This window comes from Melospiza georgiana, chromosome 1 (genome assembly GCF_028018845.1).
Source record: "Melospiza georgiana isolate bMelGeo1 chromosome 1, bMelGeo1.pri, whole genome shotgun sequence".
Taxonomy (NCBI): Eukaryota; Metazoa; Chordata; class Aves; order Passeriformes; family Passerellidae; genus Melospiza; species Melospiza georgiana.
The window spans coordinates 136,125,455-136,148,852 of NC_080430.1; the positions used below are offsets into that span (position 1 = coordinate 136,125,455).

The window sequence follows — 23,398 nt, forward strand, 5'->3', positions numbered from 1 at the left end:
GTTGGGCAGTTTGAGTTTAACACGAATACTGGAGTGAATTGTGGGAATTATACAGAGGGGTTGCAGGCTTGGGACAATATGTAAAAATTCTGGGCAGTTAAATGTGAATCTAAACAAATTCTGATTTCTGATTTAGTGTTAATCTAATAAATACTGGAAATGTATTACTAAATATTTAGCAAATACTTGGCAAACCATTGGCCACAATTCAAAAAATTACTCATTCTTTCGAAGCATTTTTAAAGTAGAGTGGAACTGGGGCAATCTGAGGCTCTCTGGTACTGCTTTATGCAAAAGGATAGAGTGGGTCAAACTTTTATGTATTCTTAGGAAAGTACTTGTAAGTTGAACAAAAAAATAGAATTGCTATTCTTTCTCTCTCCAAAAAAATAATCCTCCAACAAATGATAGTGTGCTTATATGGTGTTACTTGTGCATTTAGAAATGCTATTTTTATTGGTTGTTGAAAATAACAGTCCTTTTTTCCTGCCCATATGACAAGTTTGTTCTAAAATCTACTTGATCATTAAAAATTGTGTTTTCAATCAAGTTTTACATACCACCAAATATAAGGAATACTGAACAATTATGGATCTGCATAAAACTATTAAATAAGAGAAAGGCATTAAAAATACAGATAAGCAAATGCATGTCAAAAGACTAATTTGGTAAATTTATTTCTTGTGCATAAGCCAGAAATAGGCAGAAAATCTCAGTGAGGAAAATAAATGCCCTTAATGGACATTCACACTTGAGAAAGAACTAATGATGTCAAATAAAGTGGAAAGATGTAATCCTGGCCGTTTTCCTTCTCATAGTTACAATATTTGTTTCCTAAAGTCAGGGAATCCTATGACCCTATTATGTTTTTACTTGTTATTTTAATACAGTAAACATAAATAATCAAAAGTTTTAACTGAATTCTAGTGTGTAAAAGGTATTTAGTTTTGTAGAAGCTACCTTTTTTCAGAGGCTTAGTGTTTGGGTGTACTGATTAAAAATATTGGCAAGAGAATAGAAAAAAACATTATTGACAAAAAATAATTACATAAACTCGCAGCAAGGAATAATCTAAAATTACATGGAGGCATATCTTCAATTTTGTGCCAGCAACAAGTGTTATCTTGTAATTTTAACAATACATTTTAATTGAGGCTACATCTTAATTGAACCAAAGGGAGTAATTGCAGAAACACTTCAAGCACAAGGCTCAATTAAAATTTCTTCTTGTATAAAATTGTGGCCTTTCAACTAATTTATGTAAATGTTTTGGAAAACAATTTGAATGGCTTGCAATTTAAACTTTTTCAAGCAATGGCATTATTTGCTTATATTTTCTTAATCTTCATTTACATCCAAAGCTTTCTATTCTACCAGTATTTGGAAATTTATAATTTCTTTGATTCTTTTTTTTTTTTTTGTCCCTTTTAAGGAGTTGAAAGTCCACATTGTAAAAAATTGGCAGGGTTTTAAATGCAGGTAAACTAATCTCATTTGTTCCTCTGAATGAGCCATTTCCTATGCAAAATACTGCACTACTACACAGCTGAGGTCTTAAACAATGTAAAGCACACCTATATTTACTTTTTCAACAACTTAGTGAAACACTATTCACACTCTTGACAATCTGTTGAAAAGTATTGAAAATTTATAACATGTTTACTTAAATGCTGCATTTCCTTCTTTTTTATAAGCTGTAGTTTGAATATATATTTCAAGTGTTGCTTTCCTTGCCTATTGGTCAAAATCTTGGCCCACTTGAAAGTAATGGTAAAAAACTCCAGTGACTATAACACACTGGTGATTTCACTTGGTTTTAATTACCTTTGGTATAATGAAAGACTATCTATTATGAGTAATATATATTAGGGAATATCACAAAAGAAACAACAGATAAGCTTGTAATACCAAGTGTATTAAATAAAAAAAAAATTCCATGCAAAATCAAATTTGATTATGCTACATTTCCAGTCAATAAATCAAAATTACACAGAGACCATTTTAATTCATTATTTGATATATTTGTCTAATGAAAATATCTTTACCAAGGAGAATAGGCTGTATTAGGTCAAAGGTTATATTTAATAATGGCAGAGTTCAATCCTTTCCCATTCTCTGTAAGACTGCACCAGCATTTGTTCTCAGTCTTATCACAATGTGCCTTTAATTTTGTGTTGGAGTGATTTTTGGCCAGCCCATTATAATAGCCACAGTCATTTGCTGCTTGAAATTTTACATTCCCAGTTTATCTGTAATCAAAAGTAGTTTATGACATTACATATTCACAAAAGTTGTTTATGACATTGCATAAAAAATTCCTTCACTTTCTATAAGATCTAATCCCTGTATCTGAGTGACAGAGGCAGTGAGAAGAGACAATTGAATATCTATAATTTTAATATTTGTTTTGTCATGACAGGTGTTATTGTTGGCTGTGGTTTTCTGGGTGTATCTCTCTTAATGGCCTGTTTTGCTCATTGGCCATTGCTGTCAGCCTCAAAGCTGAGACACTCGAAATTATCACTGTTCACCCACTGATTAGTGTGGAATCTTCTACAGTCATTTTTCTAACCCTACTATGTTCACAAGGGAGAACATTTACTCAGCCTTGCCCCATACTTTTTGGAGTTGGATTTGGTACCCAGATTTTTTTTGTTGTTGTTGCCAGCACAATATCAGAGAACAAGCATTTAAATGAGAACAAAAAGCAAGTATCAGCCTCTTATCTTGCAGAGGCTTGAACACAAAATAACCCTCATGCACTCACCTGCAGGACAAGGAGCACATTTCTCAAAGGAGAGAAAGGACCTTACAGCAGCTACCAGGGCCCATTGACAGCTTTAAACTACATTGGAAGGGGAAAAAGGGACAAAACCAGTGATAAGCAATGGACAGTGATAAATAGTGGGATGGCATGCCAAAACTTGACAAACTGAGAGCTAGTGAGAACCCTTGGGGCTGAAGCTGCCCAGAAATGTGGGGGACAATAAAAAGAGACTGTAGTAAATGGGATTTCATCAGGCTGGTAGTCAGTCACTAGTGGGGTTCACATGACTACATCTTAAGGCCAGTTCTCTTCTACACTTTCACAAACAACTTGGATGCAGAATTTGAAGGGATGCTAAGTTTGCCAATGACGCTCTATTGGGAAGAGCTGATAACTCCATTGAGGACTGAGAAGCCCTGCAGATATGTCAACAAATTAGAGGGTTGGGCAATCACCAACCAAATGAAGTTCAGCAAGGGAAAGGGCTGGATTCTGCACCTGGGACATGGCAAATTAGGATGTACAGACAGATTTCAGAACAAGATACTGGAGAGACTGCCGTGGAAAGCATCTTGGGGGGTCCTGGTTGATCGAAAGCTGAATCTCAGTCAACAGTGCCCTGACAGCCAGGCGGGCCAGCCCTGTCCTGGGGTGCATCAGGCACAGCATCACCAGCCAGGCAAGGGAGGGGATTGTCCCACTCTGCTCTGGCCTGGGGCACCTTCAGTGTCTACTTGTTATAGGCCTGCATATGTGGACAGAGGTGGCATGACCCTGAAATGAGTAGTGTGAGTAGTGGAGGTCCTCTTTGATTTCCCTTCAAACAGTGTATTAAAGAGTGAGATATCATCTGGAGAACCTCCTCCTGGTTAGAACAGCTTCAGTATCTTGTTTATGAATGAACTGTCCTAAACTACTGCAAACAGGAGGAAATATTTTAATTACTCTCTCTTGCTTTCACCTGTTGTTCTGACATGACTCATCATGCACTCTTAAATTCTGCTGGTTTCCTCAGAGATTTCATGCAATGTGCAGTGTGGAGAAGGCAGAGAGACAGGGTAAGTGGTAGCATGAGCACATACACAATCTGCACATAGGAGCACATTGAATGGCATATATGTGCAAAACCATGAAATTTGGTTTCGTGAATTGTGAAGATTCAAGGGAGGGACATGATTTTTTTAGATCTCCAGAGACATAATAAGTGTCAATATAAGGGTTAGTGACACAGCTGATTTCACATGTTGTATTTTTACTACATGTTTCATTTATTCATTAAATGTTTTATTTTTTTCCCCTTACTTCCTTGTAAATGTTTTCCTGTTATTAGTTATAGAATCATAGAATCAGAATGGTTTGAGTTGGAAGGAACCTTCAAAGATCATCTATTCCAACTTCCCTGCCATGGGCTGGGACATACATTTGCATATGGAAATAAATATATCTGCATATGAATATGAATTTATGGATGTGACAGAAATATGAAAATACAAATGATATAGTGTTAAATAGTAATAACGATTCTTTCTAGTAAAAAGGTTAGTATTTAAAGGAAATTAAATCTTTCTTTACATGTAGAAAAAATGTTTGAAGTACTAATTTCTCTGGTCCTACAATATCAATGATAGACTTGGTTGATTTTGGATAATCCTGGTAACATAGTTTGTCACTGCCTCATCCTCAAAAGCTTTTGGCCAACAAGAGTGAATAATAATGACTCCTATTTTATTTTGACATGAAAACAGATTTAGAAGCTTCCTTTAGCTGAAAACTATGCTAAGTGGTCTCATAGATATGCCATAGATCAAAAGTCAGAATCTTATTCATGCAGATACACATTATTTTTTTACCAGGTGAATCCTTCTCTATTCTATTTGGAGTTTTTTAATCTTCATGCTTTGCCATGAATATCAATCTGGATTAATGAAACTAGAAATAAGTATTTATGGTTTTGGCTTATTCATAATTTCTCCATTTGAATTTTGTCAGTGTTTTTGCTGCCTGTCTCTGGAAATTTTTGGTGAAAAAGGTCATACCCTCTCTTGTTTTATCTGTAACTTTTGTTTATCATGGCCTCCATTCCCTGCTCATATATTTTGTAGGTAAAAATTAAGAAAGATAGTTGAATTTGCTCTAATGTGACCTTTTGGTTTATCAGAGAGTGCTTGAGTCATTACAGAGAGCCTGATGACTCAGACGTATTTGTTATAGTTTTTAAAATAATCTCCTCACCTCTGGCAGACAGTGAAGCATCATATTGTAAGTGATGGAGTAAAAAGTAGGAAAAAAACCCCAAATTATTCTGATTTCATTGCAGGGGATGGTCAGTATTGTTTGAAGAAAGATAAGTCTGTCTTGAATGATTTTCCCAGGTTTATATGTGAAGTTACAGAAGAAATGTATGCGCACAAACCCCACTATTCTTTATTCTCTTTTCATGGACCAGGATGGATAGCAAAAATAAACTATGAACAACTCTGGAAAAAAATCCTTAAATTTTCTATAGGATCCTAGGTGGTACACTTCTTCTTCAGGAAGGAAATTTCTGTTTCTGTGCTATTGTTGGTAAGGCAATATAGTTTTGTGATAGGAAATACTGTTTTGTGATAGGGAAAAGAATCTTGAAAATACTGTTATGCTCATACTCTCTCTATTCCTAGAAAATTTCACGTTTTGAAATCTTTTTGACAGTTTCATTAAAGAGAAAAAGGTAGTCCACAGTTATTGATCTTTTTTTAATGAAATGGTAAAAGAGGTTGCAAAATGATAGAAGAAAAATGAAGAGAATGACATTTAATATCAAAGATTATTTGGCTGATGGAGAGAGTTGTACAATTAGTGTTACTGAGCTTTCAAATAGATTAGAGGCTCATACGTTTTTCAGACTTAAGCTATCAAAGTGTCATAGAAAATAATGGGTTATCTAGTTTCCCCAAAGAGTGCATCAAAAGTAGAATGTGTTATTGGAACAGAAATATCAATAAGTAGGTGTTGGTCAATGCACAAGGAGATTTGACTCATTCAAATGATATTCATTACATGTCCCATGATATTTCAAAGAACCACGATCATGTGTTGACATAACCTATATAAATGCAGGCCTCCAAGAAGCCAATCTACATTCCAAATTGGTGTTTGTTTTCCAGTATTATTTATAAAAAGAGAAGGACAGCTACAACAAAGCACATATCTTCACCTCATATCATAATGCAACTACATTTTCACCCCTTGTCATTGTTTATTCCCTCCTATATACCTGCCTGGTTTTAAAGATAATATATCAAAGATCCCTTGTTTGTATCATATGACATAGACAGATGCATGTATTTGAGAAATTGTGATTTTTTTTTTACATTTGGATCATCTTTGTTAGAATATTTACAGATTCTAACCAAGAAAATTGGTAATTTTTTTAATAATAAAAATGCCCAAGTTTCTTATCTTTCCATGGTGCAGAACACACCACTGCTCCATGGAACTCATTGCTTTTATGTTAACTCCCTGTGGGAAAGGGCAATAGATCTGGGTTCAAGAACATTTACACATGGTTCTGTAGTCTCAAAGTGCAATCACTACTGAGGAAATAAACCCTTAATTGCTCTGTAAAGGCCTAATGTTCATTGTGTGGATGAAAGGTTTTGTGCAGTACTTCGTGGCCTTGTGCTGATACCTACAGAGCATTAAGGGGAATTTGAATATTCTAGAGATTCCTGGCTGCAAGCCTAGATTTGGTGTCGTTACGGTCTTTATTTTGCTTCTTTTATGTCTGTCTATTTGTTTCTTCATATTGGATCATAACCATGTGGCAATGGGAACATTTTGTAGTGTCTCAGTCAGTTTAGTTATTTGGGAAAATCAGAATGAATTAAAATGCTCAATTCAGTTAGGAATACAGAAACCCATCCAAATAGATATTGTTTGGGGTTTTGGTTTTGTTTTCATTTTTGTTTTGTTGTTGTTGTTATTTTTTTTTTAAATAGCGTGTTCAGTTGGTAAAGATAAAACATTAATTACCAGAGTTGTCACCATTTATGTATATATTGTGGGACAGATCAGAAAAAGCAAAATCATCTCCAGCTCCATCATAGTGCAAGGTCTATTACTGTCATACTTTTAATCTGAAGAGATGCAGTGGACAAGTTCTCATGACAAAGATTTTCCAGGAGGAGCCAAGTTGTCTTTGAAAATATATGATGGAGATACAGTACATGTTAACCACCCATAGAAGGCCCAAATCAACCCACGATGTTGTTAGAGGTCTCAAATTTGCTGAGTTTCATGTACAATGTGAGATCTAGTGTTACGCGGCCACTGGTATTAGCCAAAAACTCCATAGCATGTTTTGTATGGATTCTGCAGAACAGATTTTCCTTGAGCTGAAAGTGTTTTATAAACACTTACAGCTTTTGATTACTTCAGGATGTTTTTGAAAGGTTAATGTATACAAAGGAAAGAAATGCTAAAATGCCTTTGGTGCTGTCTGCACAGGAAAAATAGAGGACAAATGGATCTGCATCAAAAAATAGATAAAAAGTTCACATAAAATTTCATAGTGAAGAAATTATTAAAAATATTTGAATAATACTTAAAGAATTAAAATAAGAGCTGTAATCATAAAATAATTTACTAATTAAAACAAATACAAAAAAATGAGAATAGAGTATTAAAAAATTAAACATTAAAAAAACTTACATCAGCGGATTTTTAAATTATTTACTTCCATAGAACACCAAATACTAAGTGCAGTTTTAAGAGATGTTTATTTTAGAATTAATTTTTTTCTATATAAAGTAATAAATTTGTTAATTAGAAATGTAGAGAATATATTTTTTTTAATAAAGAGTTTTCAACTGTGCTAGAAATTGGACTGGGCAAGAGCAATCATATGACCTTTGTAACATATATAAAAAGTAAGTTAGTTACTACAGTTATTTTCTGCACTGACATGAACAGTGACAGGAAAGGGCCAGGATTTCAATCAAGATATTTTCCAAATAAGAACTACAGCCATGCTCTGGATGCCTCTGCAAGTAGGCTACATTCACTACCTTCATTGAAAGAGATACTTTCTCAGTCAGTTCACTCTGGATAATACCAAGACTGTTTATTTTAAAAAAATATATAAATATTGGCCTCTGAGCATTTTTTTTTTAAGCCTAGGGTCTATTTTTAAGAAATGCTTTTCTTTGTATGTCTTATACATTCAATATTCAAGGAATCATGTAAAGTGTTTGAATACACTAATAGTCAACCAAGTAGATGTCCAAAATAATTTTCTGCACAGCAAATGACCAAATTGCACGTGGTACTTGGCTGAATATTTTGTTATATATTGTTTAGGAAGAGGTAGTGTAAGTTCACAATATTGTGTACTTTTTAAATATTTACCTTGTAATACACATGATAGTTAGGGAACATGCAACATACGACAACCAAAATTAGTATCACAAATACATTAAAGGCATATTTTGGTGGTATTCAGTCAAAGGTTGGACTTAGATGACTTTAGATCTTAGAGATCTTTTCCAACTTTAATATTCCTATGATTCTACAGTTCTAAGAAAATTAATAGTTTTATCTTCTTCCTATGTTTATGACGTTAGACAAAATAACTCTGCTTTAAGTAGACAAGCAATGAATGTTGTCTTTCAAACAGAAAAAATATAGCACAAAGGAGTGATTTGCAGAATCTAGTTTAAAAATGAATGGGTGATCTTCAAAGTGTGAAGATCCCAGAATTCTTGTCTTCAAATGTTCAGTATTTATATATTGGGAATAAAATGAAAAATTTCTCAGATCTGCTACTGATCATGAAACGGTTTTGAATATGAAAAAGACCTCTGAATGGGGAGCAACGCTTTTGCCCTTTCTTAAATGTATTACCACAGAGGCAGGAGATTGGCTGAAGAGCTCAGGCATTCCCTGCAGAATTCCAGCACAGGTCAGTGCTGCTGCTCCCTCTGACAGTGCTTGGGCACTGGCACCCTGAAAAAATGACCAAAGTACACCTTAGAGTAAGAATAAAACAAGGAAAATTAGAGACAAAATGAAGGAGGAGTAACTCTGCATCCTGGATCTATCACTGTGCAGGAGTAGAAGTGGGAATACTTGACTGCAGCTTATTGAAATCACTACAAAAATTCAGGATAGGTTTCAGAAGGACTGCCAGTGTTTTGGCTAATCGACTGTACTTCAGAAAATGATGTTGAGGGTGAAGGAGGTATTTTTGCTCCAGCTTCAGTCACAGTTCCTCTTGCTACATCCTGTTGTTCTGGTGGTGCATAAACCAGATTTCAGGCAAGCAAGACTGCACATTGCAATTTTGTTGTATATGTGGTCCATGAAGGAGATCTGTACAGCTGTTTACAAATTAGAGAGGAGAACTAGAGGTTTCTCCTGTGAAGAGTCAGAGTGCATAAGAAATGCCGTAACCCGTTCTTTCTGAAAAATAAATGGATTGTTTTCATATTTTCCCTGATCTTTAAAGTCTAATTTCTGTGTTGCTTTAGCTTTTATAAATTTTTTTCTTTTTTTTCTTTTTCTTTTTTTTTTTTTTTAAAGCATAGCTATAGATTTCAGCATGAACAATGAAAAGCAGTTTTCACATATCTTAAATGAGTGAAAGCGACTATTCAGGCCAGTAGTTAGGACTCAGAGTAAGATACCAAGAAGACAGGTTTTGACATAAGGCCATTTTGGACCCTGAATAAATTACTTGACATCACTTTATTGTGTCAGTAATACAGAAGAGGAAATAAGAAAAGATACTAGGAAAAAATGCTTAACGTGCCCCTTAGCAAAGATTTCATACATAGAATCGCTACATAATATTTTCTCCTGAAAATGTATTTACACCAGTGAACCTCAGCTTAGCTGAAGACAGATACTTTTAACCAATCTCAGTTTAGCACTTCCCATATTCATCAATGGGAAACATTTGCTTGTTTTTCACTTGCTCCTATGCCGAGTCACAGTAGTTAATAATTTTTTTCATGGTGTTAGTTGGCCATAAAATATTGTTAAGGAAAAGAATTAAGTTCATAACAAACAATAGTTTTAATTTGTCTACAGGAGTTCTCCAGTGTCTGATTAGATACCAATAGTAAATATTTGCTATTTATATAATTGTTTTTAATAACTGGCATCAAAGAAGTAAATTCCTTGCTTGAGAAAGTAAGGAGGAAACAGAACACGTCTTTGGTGATGTCTTTGCATATCTTTGTTTTAAATCCAATGATTTGGTCTCATTTCCAGTGAGGATATCAGCAGGAGGTTCAGGATCTTGACTTAGGAAGTGCTGATATTTTTCTGAGTGGTGTTTAATGCTCTGACTTCTCACCATGGCCCTCAGACAACCTTTACACCCTGTTCTAATTGAGTAACCATGCTGTTGTCCCAAACACATTAGCAAAGATGAAATGTTTCTATAAGTTCAAATAAGTGATGCATTGTACATCCGTCTGTTAAAGAATGGATAAAAGTCCTTTGCAATTTTAAAGGAGCTTTGTTTGTTCTTAATGTGAACCAGCTTCATAATGAGCTGAGCTGTGTGTGTATAAATAGTCCATTTAGTTAATTGTTTCCTACAATGAGATAGATTGGTAGCATCTATTTAATGTCTGATTCTGGTCTCAATAGAGCCAATTGTTTTCTACTATGGGATTAAGTAGGAATTGAAGTAATCCTAGTCTATAAATTTCATTGCGAATTCTATATTGGGAAAAAAAGAGAAACAGAAAAGAAAAATAAATTCAGAATCTTTCTCATAGGTGAATTGTGCTGATAATTTTCCTGCCCTTAAATCCCCTGAACTGTATCTTGTATTTTCTGCTCCATTAAAATTTTTTTCCCAGAAAGTTGCTCAAAAAGTTTTCCCCCCTAATTTGTGCAGTAATTTCCTTTGGCTTAAATGCTATAGACTCAAATTCAGAAAGTTGAAAATGGATGCTACTAAAGAAATATTTATTTGGAATTCCCCAAATGAGTAGGTACAAAGGCTTTAATTCCACACGCCACAGGGCTGTTATTACCAACATTGAGATTCCCTGATGAAATTCACAACCTGATAAAGTAGATGTGGAAAAGTGCCTTTTGAGATTAGATCAAGACTTTTAAAAGTATATTCCAAATTTATTTTGGTTTAGATACAATAATTATACCTTTCATTTCCCAAATTCAGTTTCCTAATATCCTGTAAAGGTCTATAGTAGGGGAACTTTATTGTGTCCTTCATCACAGTCTTGAAACAGGCTTTGTCCTTTGGTCAGCTTCTCTGTATGGAGAAGGAAGAAGAACCAGAACTCTTCTTCCTTTTCTCTAAGAGAAGAATTTAAAGTTGTAACATATCTTAGTATAGTATTTGCCACTGGTTATTTTCTTTTTTCTTTTTTTTTTTTTTTCTGCAATACTTAGATGAAAAAAGTAGAAGGATGCTCATTTGTCTGAGTGTGTCAGTCTGTTGCTGCTGTTTTGCTTAGCTCCTGGGTATGTTTAATCTTCCACTGACAGAGGCTTGCTTTTGCACATGATCAGAGTATGCTTGTGGGAGAACACAAGACCCAGTATGATACCTTGATGTATTTTGTCAATAATATTAAGCTACAGTATTGTTTGTAATTTAGTATTTGATTAGATTGGCATTTATTTAGGGCAGAAGTATTATGCTTATTTGGCTTTTTCTTTTTTCAAATTAAATATGCCAAACAGTTATCCTGTGGAATCTAGAAATAGTAAAACTTCTTTCCCCATCATCTGTAGCTATTAAATTTTGCATCTCACTCTATCCTATTAGGGGAATACTCTCAACAGCACCATATATATACACTTAGACATCAAGTCAGGAAGAAATTCACAGAGATTTTTGCTGTATAGTGCAAGGATATTTCAAATATTACTGGAGGGTCACACACATTTTTGTAATCATAGTCAAAATAATATCATTTACAGTAGCATTTTGGCCTTGTTTTGCACCTCTCTGTCTGCCTTAAATCTTTACCTGCCTTTATTTCCAAGTAGTTAAAAAAGGCACCAGTTCAAAGATTTCTGATTTTTTTCCTCTTTTCTAGCTTGTTGTAGGATTTTAGAATGTCTATCACATAGGGAAGTCTTTCTTTTTTTACTGGGTATCATTCGACCTTGAGTGAGAGTGTCACATGTCATTACAGAATCGTAGATAGAGTTCATTAGGTATAAAATAAATGTCAGAGCTCTAGACGTTTTGTAGCAAATTAATGTTTTAACATTGACAATGGTTGTTGGTCCAGCAACATAAGAGAAAATGAAGTGCTCTAGACAAGAAAGGTCCATTAATTTTGCACTAAAGGCTCTACTAGTTTGTATATTATGGATAAACCAAAATACCTGGAGATTTTTTTTAATTCTCATACACATCAGTTGTGTCCCTTAAGGAATCTGAAATACATTTAAGTTGATAATAAATACTGAAATAGAAATTCATTATTCATAGGAGTAAGTACTTAAACATTAATAGAATGAAACATTATGAACAATTTAACACAATCATCACTAAAAAGGTATATTCTAAGACTGGGAGGAGACTGTATCTACTAGCAAACTATGGAAATTATTCATTATGAGCCAGATTTTTTTCTCTAATACTCTCTTCCATTTAAAATTCTCTGAGCTAATAAAGAAGTGGTTTTATGAGGGAGCTATATGCTATGATCATACATGATATGCTATATTTTAGCCCCTTTGAATGCACAGAAAAAAATGCATGAAACATTTACTGACAGTGCAGAATGATTTATGCATAACCTTTGTTTAGTTTGTTTTCTCTAAAAAGATTTATTGTCCTTTTTTCTCAAAAATATCCCATCCTCTAAATAAAATGTCAAAACTTTCATTTTGAGTGACTGTACTGCTTCTTCATTTGACTGTTACTCTTTATCCGTCGTACTGTTTCTGAAACATCTTACAGTCTCTTCTCACTCAATGACCATTTTCTGGGTTTTAGATATATTGCTCTATCTTAATTAAGTGTTGATTTTTGTTTGTATCAGCTTTGTTTTTGAACGGGGAATAATTGCCCAAGCTTAATTTATTTGGTATGTCTATAGTCATAATATTTAATGATCCATTATTATGCCAGATCTCAGCTGCACAGGAGTGATCCATATTTTTGAAGCAATTGGGTGTCTACAGATGCCAACAAAGAGGCATTTGCTAGCCTGCAAGGAAAGACAATAAAATCTATGCAATCAATGTATGCATTTGTCAGGCTTTGCATTGGAGTGTGCGTGACAAGTCATGTTCCACCTGTTTGCTGTAGTTAATGTGTTCTGGGGAAACGAAATAATAAAAAGCATATTTAAACAACACAGTGGGAAGGGCAAAGGGATTCTCAACAAACACCATTTCTCAAAAGAGACAAAACTGTGTTTATTCAACATAAACAAATACACTGAGAAGTGTTTTGCCAGAGAAATTGTTTCAAGCTATTTGCTTAAAGTGTGAAAGAGCTTCATTAGAGTGAATATGCTTCGACTTGGACAACGCCTCTTTTGAATTTCAATAATAGCTAAACTGTTGTCAAAAATACTTTCAGTAAATGTGCATGTTTATCAAAATGAAGATGATAAAATTGCTGGTAAATATAACTTTGTTTAAGATAAACTAATTATGTTTACATATATGTGCTGAAATGATACATTCTTTCTATAAGCAGAGCCTATCTCATCTGATACTTCAGAAGGATCCTTGGCATGCTTTACAGCTGCATGCTGCATTTCTTAAATTCCAGAGTTTGAATTCTGTCAGTCTAAAACCATTGAGTCCAGCATGTTTATAGGAAAGTCACCCAGGAAAATTAAATTTACATAAACAAATTATTCTATCAGCCTCTGCCAACACCTACATTTCCCAATCTTATAAATGGTCCAAACCTTCAGTTCTGAAGTCAGACATTTCCATTTGCTGATTCCCTGAAATTATATATATTGACAAATCACGTGCCAGCCTCTGTCTGTTTAAGTAAGACCATAAAGATGCTAAAACTATAAATTTTCAAAATGTTAGTTTTGTGGAAACCTGTAGGATCCTTACTGATGAGCTATGCCCCATTGTCCATGGTTATTGCAAAGACAGGTACATATGCTGAAAATAGATGAGGAAAATAAGAAGTCTTTAATATTCCATCAGCAGAAGAGAGAACACTGCATGTTATATTCACAATTATGCTTCAGAATGGAATATTTCAGCATTAAAGGCAATGACCCATATACATCTATGTACACATATAAACAGATTTAAAAACAAATTCATGGGGATATGCAGAATGAAACAAACATTCCAGTTTTGCCATAATTGTATTATTGTTTGGATTTTAATAGTAGAGCAGGAAAAATTATTGGTTTGCTAAGGAATTTGAACAAATAATAGATAAGAATATTCTATTATACTGCAAGTCAGAAATATGAAGTATGAAACACAGTTTGACATACAACCCAATACCAAATCTGCAAAATATAATTTTATTGGTCTTTTTATAATGCAGGCATACTCCAAAAATCACTAAGTCTGAAACATAACCCATCGTCTAGAAGATATTTGTTGACTTTATAATTTTACAGGTTTTGATGCACTGTGAAATCTGAGTTCATTACACAGAGGAAGAACTGCCATGTAAACTGAGACAGATTCTGGCAGAACATCACTTCCTTTATTGTTAAAGGGGGTTGTTTTACATAATAATAATGCTGGAAAATGTTCAAATGTGTGTAAGTTAAATACTTACCCTATCCTTCAACTTTAAATGAAACAGTTCTGAAGCAGTACAGTGATAATATCTTTATGGATACCCATTTAATGTGCCGTGTATTGGATTAGCTGGATTTAGCACCTATTATATATATACATATATATATGGCTGTAATATTAACCATTCTATTCAATGTCACTTGGAATGACTGTTAAACTTCACTACAGTAAAATTGTCATCAAAGCATAGTTCCTACTGGACTGATGTAGTAATGTTACACATATATCTATCAACCTTTCACTGTTAGCAGCCACTGCAAAAAAATGACCTGCAAAATTAATTAGTCTTCATTGTCTGTATGTAGTCCCATTTTGGGCATTCACATAAGCAAATGGTTCAGCTTACAGTCTCACAGTCAGACCAAAAATTTTAAATTGAGCCCCTTATAAGAGTGAAGTTGATAGAGTTACATCATCTCATACAACACGCTGTACGTTCTGCCGTGGGGTGTCTGCTCCCAACACCTGGTTTGTGTGTGTAGCTTATCCCCACCTCAGCAAAAACCAGTTCTGAAACATTTGTAATGTGAGACAAATGCAAACACAATGTGCTTATCCACTCAGCAAAAGGTCTGCTCTAAAAATGCTCTAATAGGCTGTCCAGTGTTTTCAAGACAGCAGCTGAACACATATAAATGCAGTAAGAAGTGTTTGTTTGGTTTCCAGGATCAGTGGTTTTGGCGAGTCAGGAACAACAGGGTGATGGATGGATACCCCATGCAGATTACCTACTTCTGGAGGGGACTGCCTCCCAGCATTGATGCAGTTTATGAAAACAGTGAGGGGAACTTTGTCTTCTTTAAAGGTAAGAAAGAACAAAAGTAAGATTTTGTGTAACACTTTTGAGTGTGATGATTTCTTGAAATACATCTTGTTTATTTTTACTAATGATTTGTAAATCTTATTGCAAATTGGTAGCTAAATTATGAGTATATAAGTTAACATTTTCTTGTTTGGCAATTACATTTTAATTTATGATTACATAATTACATAATTAATTACATTAATTTATGATATCAAAATATTGGGTCCTTTTTTCTTACATATTCAATCAAAATTTGAAAGTATAAATATAAGACATAGAAATGAAGTGATCTGTTATGAAATAATTTTTAAAATGTGTTTTAGGAAGACACAATGAACACATTTCCATTATTAATTTTTGTGTAGTTCTCTTTGCTCTTCCTTTTAACATATGAATTTCTTATATATTAAAATGAATAATTTCAATCATTCTGCTATATATACCTCACTGTACTGCATTTTATTTGTTTCATCTAAGACCTGTGATGTTAGGAGTTTCACGTGGGGAAAAATAATCTTTTTCATAGATGTGTATTTAGTGTTTTTAAAGGAGTATAAACTCCAGAAAATAGGCGATTTAGATCAAATTGTTGTGAACAATTCTTTTCAAATTTCACTCCAGACATCAGCTCTTCTTCAAAATTAAAGTTCTTGAACATGTACCTTATTTAGATTTAATGATGAAATTATCTTATATGTTTAACAATGCATACTTAGTGACAAAATCTTCAAATTACATAAAGTAAGTTTTAGAAAATAATCATGTGACAGAATAGAAAACTGAATAGATAAGAAATATGTGAAAAATTATTCAGCTTTTTAGTGTTGTGATTAATTTTTTCAACTCATTACAAAAAAAGGTAGATTTTTAAAGTTGTTATATTAAAAAAGAAATTAATTCAGTTTTAGAAATGGAGTCAGTAACGGGGAGTAAGAATATTGAATTCACTACAGAAACAATCTTGGGAATGTTAAATAAAATATATTTAATAACATGCAGAACCAATTCATACCTGTAAAATGAAGGTTCTGTTTTACTAAAAGTGAAATTGTATTTTTGTGTGAATCATAAGGAAAATGATATTACATGTAGTGCAGTTTCTCTTTCGATACAGCAAATGATTTACTTCTGTTGCCATAAAATAAACTTCAAGTCATTCAACTCTGGAAAGTTTATATGGTTGGGAATCATGATCAAGGTACCTCTAAATTTCCATCCCACTGCTTGATTTTTAGGTCTGTAGGACATGGAAGGATAAAAATATTATTCTGCAGCTATTCTTTTGCACTACTTCTACAAAGAGCAAAGTAGCTATCCTGGCATTCCAGACTTCTGCCTTGATAATGCTGGGATTCGTTATCTGAGCTCCACAAAGAAATTATCAAGCTTATTGTTATAGCTGCTTCTTTTCCTTCCCAATGACCTTGAAATATGTTTCATCATTATTTAACTCTTCACCCATTGCTGACTGGCTCCTGTTAGGTCTTAGAGGAATAGGCTGATCCTGTAGTTTATGGGCTAGGAGGGAAGGAGGAGGGAACTTCTCAAACAACAGAAGGAGGAGGGAACTTCTCTACTTTTTCTCTGGGAAATTAGATCAAGATTAATTAAAGCAAGCAGGAACAGAAGGATTGTGCTCTTAGAAGTCAGAATTGTGTTTTCCTTTCACATCATCCCCAGCTTACGCTATCTGATTTCAGACCAGTTAGTTTTGTGCCTTCTAGCTGATATCATATGATATTTGGATATTCTGCTGTAGGTTTTTTTTTCCCCATATGACATATTCAAAGTTCCTTCCATTATTTTTCCAATGACATTTGTATTATTCCCTTATTTGCCAAAGCCAAAAGTCTTTGTATTTCCTTGTGCAATTTAAAAAAATATTTTTGTTTCTCTGCCATGACTTCATGACTCTTAATATCTAACTGTTATTGTTTTCTGTCAGTGTAATTCATGTTTTTCCACTGCTACAGAATCAAAAAATTCAGCTTTGTCTTCTGTCTTCTGTGTGGGTATCCTTGAACATTCCTGTTCCAAGGATCTCAACTGCCTTGTGGAACATTATTACAGAAACATATATAAATAGACTGTAGGTAAATTATCATGGTCTCATTTCTTCTATTCCGTCACAAAATTTCCTAGGAAAAGGTTACATGTCTTCCTTCCAAAGGGGCTAGAAATAGACAAGCTGGTTGTTGCTAAGATGATGAGCAAGAATGCCTTATCCAGGTAGTGTGCTTTACCAGTGTAAAATTGGTCCAAACAAGTAAGTTCTAGAAGGAACATTAAATCTGAAGTCTAGCATATGGATGTGTTAACAAAGCACATACCTAAGCCAATGTCTACATCTGTTATTCAGAGAATAAAATAGAAAAGATGGATTAAATTCCAGCAGAAAACTTGTACTGGTTTAATGTCACTGTGCTCTTCTCTGACCCACATTATAGTGTCACCTATTCCTGCCCTCTCTTTAGTGCTGACCCATAGTATACTCCAAATATACAGGCTAGACATTAGCGGAAAAAAATGCTCTCAGATGGAGTGGATGGGCACTGGAATGGGCTGCCCAGGGAGGTGGTGTAGTCACTGTCCCTGGAGGTGTTTAATAAAAGACTGGATGTGGCCATGGTTTAGTTGATAAGGTAGTGTTAGGTCATAGGTTGAACTTGATGATCTCCAAAGTCTTTTACAGCCTAGCTGATTCTGTGGCAAGTTCCTCATCCATCCCAGCAGAGCTCCATGCATGCCAGCAGGTCACTGACACAGACAGCAACATCCCCATGTCCTCTTCCCTGCCCATCCTTTGTAAAGAGCCAGTAGCCTTCCATTCTAACATCCCATTCATAGAAGCCATCCCACTATGTCTCTGTGATGCCAGTAAGATCACAGCCCTGCAGGTGTGCACAAATTTCCAAGCCCATCCCTAACTCCTGTTGTTATTCTGGATAATACGTGCATTTCTGTAGAGACATTTAATTTGCAGCACCCAATGAAACGAACTTACTGACTGGAGTGGCTGGAATTCCTTTGTGCTGTTTCAGGTGCTCTCCTGCTGACCTGTGATCTCTCTCCAGGCTCTGGACATCTCTTGCTGGCACTGACATCAAACTGGTAGGAGTGGGATAGATTGAGGTTCTCCCTCCACCAGTAACTTTATTTAAAATCCCTCTTTACCAGCTTGGCAAGCCTATGACCAAGATGCTCTTCCTGTTCCCTGCCAGATGGACTCATCAGCCCTCAGTAGACCAGATCATACTCGTAAAGTTCAGAGCAATCTGGTGGATAGCTGCTTATAAAAAACAGATGTTTGAATTCTTGTTATTATTCATTACCAGTGTCCATGCTGAATGATAATCAGATGGCATCAAAAAGATACCTTTTTTTTCTTTTAATGAGAAAACATGAATAGTTAAATTCATTCTGTGTACCTTTGGGAATTTATATAGTGCTAAAAATGAAATTGTCAAGCCATCTGTGCTGTTGAATGTTATGGTAAACCAAATGTAGCAATAGAAAGGCTGCTGTAAAACTCATACTACCAGTGCCTCCATCATAACATTCTACTGCACTTACCCCATGGCCTGACAGTTTTATATTGAAAAATAGATTTACTATAGTGTCAGATCATGGAACAGAGAAAGGACAGAAACTTGATTTGGCAAATAGAGAATGGGGAAAAAGGAACCATGAATAGTAATTTTAGGATTCTAGAAAAAGACTAGATACAGTCTTGAAAGACCAAAATTAAGAGGAATGGTGGCTGGAATAAACCAGCATTTGGGATTAGATGTTAATTTTTTAACTGATTTAAATTACATGTAATTTTTTAAAAAATTTGGAAATTCATCTCACCGCTCTAACACAGTCATGATATGCCACACACTTCTTGCCCTACACATATACCATAGTTGCAAATAATGTGGACAAAAAACCCAGAAGCACAATTATTCAGAATTCAGATTCTATAAAGGAAGAACTAGTTGCTAAAAACTGGATATTATTTGGCAGTAGTCAGTAGGAAGTTAAACAGTCTAAAGAATATCTAGAATATTGTAATTTTAAGTGAGGTATAGCAATAAAAATGCCCTTCATTTCCAGTACTTTTTTTAGAATGTCAAAGATGGATTTTGAGAGACTTCAAATAATTCCATGGTTCATCCTTCTCAGCTGTTTCCCTACAGTGATGATATTTAACAAAGCATTATTTCAAGAAGTAAGACATTTTAGCTTTTTTATCACTTGCTTCACTCTCAGCTTCTGACCTTGCCAATCTGATTCTTATTATATTAGACCTTACAAGAGGGAATAAAAGCAGAAAGATTAAACATTCTGAAATTTCAAACTTCATGAAACATGTGGTGTTTTATTCTCTGTGAAAATAACAAACCTACCAATGAGACCTTAAAAAAAAACCCTTTGCAAAATAAACAGAGTGGTGGTTTCTGCCAAGGGCACAGGTTTTGACTCCAAAGAAGCATTAGTTATCCATAGGAAGAATAAAAATATTACTAATTTTGTTATATTTCTTGCCATTATGATCAGAATTAATAAAGTTTTATTGACTATTAGTGGAAGTGGAATATGAGCTACATGAAAGCATACTGACTGTAGCATTAGTTTGTACTACATTTAAAGTTTTATAAATATGTTAGAAATAAAATTATCTCATTCGCATCACAGTTGGGCATCTTTTGCACTGGTTTTCAGCTTTAACTTCTCCTAACATTGGGTTCTGATCAAATTCTGTAGATCAGATCAGTTCTCTGATAAATAGACACCCACTTTCCTCCAGGTGAGAGACAGAAAAAGAAAGATCCAAAACAAGATCTCCTAAAACCTCCTAAAAAAACCAACCAAACAAAAAACTGAAGTGAAAGCTGTCAGCCAGATGGAACATTTGGATTTCTTGTATACAGTACTTCTCATTAACAATCAGCACAGTTATAGCAGACTAAACATGTCTTCTAAAGCAAATGTTAAATAAAATTCCTGCTAGTTAGCATCAATCGTCTTTGCTTACATATGTTAGAGATCTCAATGCTTCCCTATCTCTGCAGAATACAGATAAGTTTACCTTTTCTCTCTTTTCTAAGAAAGAATTTGTTTCTTAGTAAGAAATTGTGTGAAGAACTCAGTTTCTTATGCCTGTTCCCACATCTGCACTTTCCTTTTACTTCAGTATCTCTGAATATGCAAAAAAATGCATGGCTAGTGGTGCTGTTATTTACAATGGCTTGTGCATAACCATTGTTTATTTTGGTATGACCTGATCTTATTGATAGTTAACTTTGCCTCCTTGGTATGGCTGATAACGATCTATTCATAACAATTGCTTTGACTTTATTCCTGTGAGGCACAGAGAAAAGTATTGGCATTACATACATCACAGCATATGCCTCTCAATGCTGTGCAACAGCTGTCATTTTGAATGATCTTCTGAAACAGAAATGAGCTGGCCCAGGATCACTCACTGGATGCCATCTGTTGTTCACACCACAAGTACCAACTAGGAAGGTTCAAAACACATGACTTCTCTTATCATTGCATTTGAAACTGCCATTAACATCTGAAGCTTTCTGTATCCAGTCATATGAATTGGCAAAAAATAAACCACATGGGAGGAGGGACAGAGAATGATTGAAGATGCTCACCTCTGTCATTGTCAAACCCTATAAGTGAATTTTTATAAGGCATCTCAATAAAGGTAAATCTCAGGTTAGCAATGACCTTAATCCCAGGTCAACAGAGAACTCATCTTCCCCTGACTGCTCTTCACAGATCTCTGTGTCTCTTTCATTTTCAGTACTTCAAATGACTCTGTGCATACTCATTCTTTGAGTCGTCTTTCCTTCAACTGGCAGGGGAGGGAAAATGGATCTGTTGAACAAACTGTAGTGTCTGTGCTTGAAAGTGGGTGACAAGCAGCTGTAGAGAAGCTGATAAAAAATTAACCCTGGAAACCCAGCATGGGAGGGATGGAAACTATACCCCCTCTCCTAATTAAAACTCTGATAAAATGAAAACATGCTTTAAATCACCACAGTACAAACAGGGAGATCAAAAAAACCTTTCCTTTAAACAAATGTTTAATACCACAGAGGGATAGCTAAAATATAAAACCAACTGCAAAACAGCTCTCTGGATTTTCCCCCTTGATGATTCTGGCATACACCTGATCCTAGGTCTTTGGGGTAATATTACATTTCCTTATAAAGTATTTATATAGCACAGTACCTTAACCTCCTAAATCTGTATAACAACCTGTCTAGCCTTAAAGGCAAGTACAAAAACTAATGTGAACAGCCATGATTTTATCTCTTACATCCTCCTTCCAAATGTGTTTGAGCAAAAATTATTTTCAAACTTTTCCCCTTATATTTCAAATATCATTGTCATGCATAGCAATGGATAGACCAAAGTGAAGAATCCAATAAGGCCAATTCAATATATATGTTCATGAATGTTGTCTAGATTTTTTTTGGTGATTTAGCTCCAAGTGTCCATGTGATGTCAAAGAGTACCTTCTCCTTCAGTGTCATTATTACTGAAACCAGCAATGCTTTTTGGAAAAAATGATGATGGTAATGCTTTGAAGAGAGAATAAACACATGGTTTTTTCACAATGGAGCCCATAGTCTAGCCTGAGAAGAGTGTACTTGTGGTCTAGGGGACAGAATACAAAGAGAAGACAGGCATCGAAGCAAGCTCCTCAGATAAGTACATAAATCCAAATTATGCTCCCTCTTTCCTATTTCTAGGGAGCATATGGGGATCTTTATTCCCTTTTTTTAGCCAAAGCTGGGTTTGAAAGAGAAGTCCGCTGAAAAGACACAGGTGAGAAGTGAGTTTTGAAGAAGAATTAGAAGAAAGCAGAAATGCAGAAAGGAGAAGATATTTGCAAGAATAGGACAGGTGGCACAGTATGTTGAGATGTCCCCAGGAGGACAACAGAATTATAGAGGAAATATTGGGCTATAAGCTTAATATGAGATGGTGAAGCAGGTGAAATAATCATGGAAGTATTCAGTGAAGAAGAACTTGTCCAGGAAGCTAGAGGAAAGACTCAAGCTTGGAAAGTGGAGCTGTGGGCTGTTAAGGTAAGCCATCCAGCTGGAAGAGAGACCACAGGAAGCATCCTCTCCCACAAACAGGGGGCATTTCGACTATAAAACACTGGTGCAGCTGCTACTTCTGTAGGCGTGGATCCCTATGTACACAAAATATTTGTCTAGTAGCTGCAGTTACCCCTCTAGCAGTAGGGGTTTCATCCACTCAGCACTGCAGCCCAGCAAGCCCCAGGCTGTCATTGATATTTAAGACAGTGACCTGAGTAACCTGGGTAATCTGAGGTTTGTGTAGACACTGTGCTAACAGCAACTGGAGTCGTACAACTACATTGTATTTTCAGCACTTCATAAGTCAGCTGGGGGATTTTGAATTATTTGCCACCTACAGACAAAGCTTAAATCTTACTGCCACTGGCAACCCACCATTACCTTCAGTAACAAAAGGCATTCACCTCTGGGGTCCAGACTCTCAGTTTGCTGTCTTTCGGCTGCCCTAAAAGAAAATATGTTTTAATATTAAAATCTATGGCTATTTCTGAAACATCCTTGATAAGTAATTTAAATTCTTGGGGAGAAATACAGAGTAATAAAAGTCTCTATGAATATTGTCATTTCTATTTTTTATTGTGTTTCTTACCTTGCTTTTCTTATAAAATTCTCTCTTTCCTCATGAAACGTAAAACTGCTGCGTAGTTTTTCTGTAAATGTATTACATTATCAACCAGAGTCTCTTAAGGTGATTTAATTTTCACTCTACTTTTGATCACTGCATAGTTGGTAATAAAATATTCTGTAGACTTATTTGAAGAAAGGTGCTTTATAAATGCAAGTATACATAAGGCATATTTAATTTTGCATTGTCTGCAGCGATGGAACATTTTTAATTTCATTGTATTTGGAAGAATTGCTACTACAGACCCTTGGGAGTCTTTCTTATTTCTTAAGAGTGCATTAATATTTCTACTGACAGTACTGATGACT

General features: G+C 34.9%; 1 protein-coding gene across 1 annotated transcript in view; it reads left to right on the forward strand.

Annotated features, from left to right (window-relative positions):
* MMP16 (matrix metallopeptidase 16) overlaps positions 1 to 23,398 on the forward strand; it is a 163,334-nt gene that overhangs the window by 130,483 nt on the left and 9,453 nt on the right. The window contains exon 7 of the mRNA XM_058032294.1: positions 15,212 to 15,350. Within this exon, the coding sequence (XP_057888277.1) occupies positions 15,212 to 15,350 (139 nt within the window). The remainder of the gene's footprint in view (positions 1 to 15,211; positions 15,351 to 23,398) is intronic.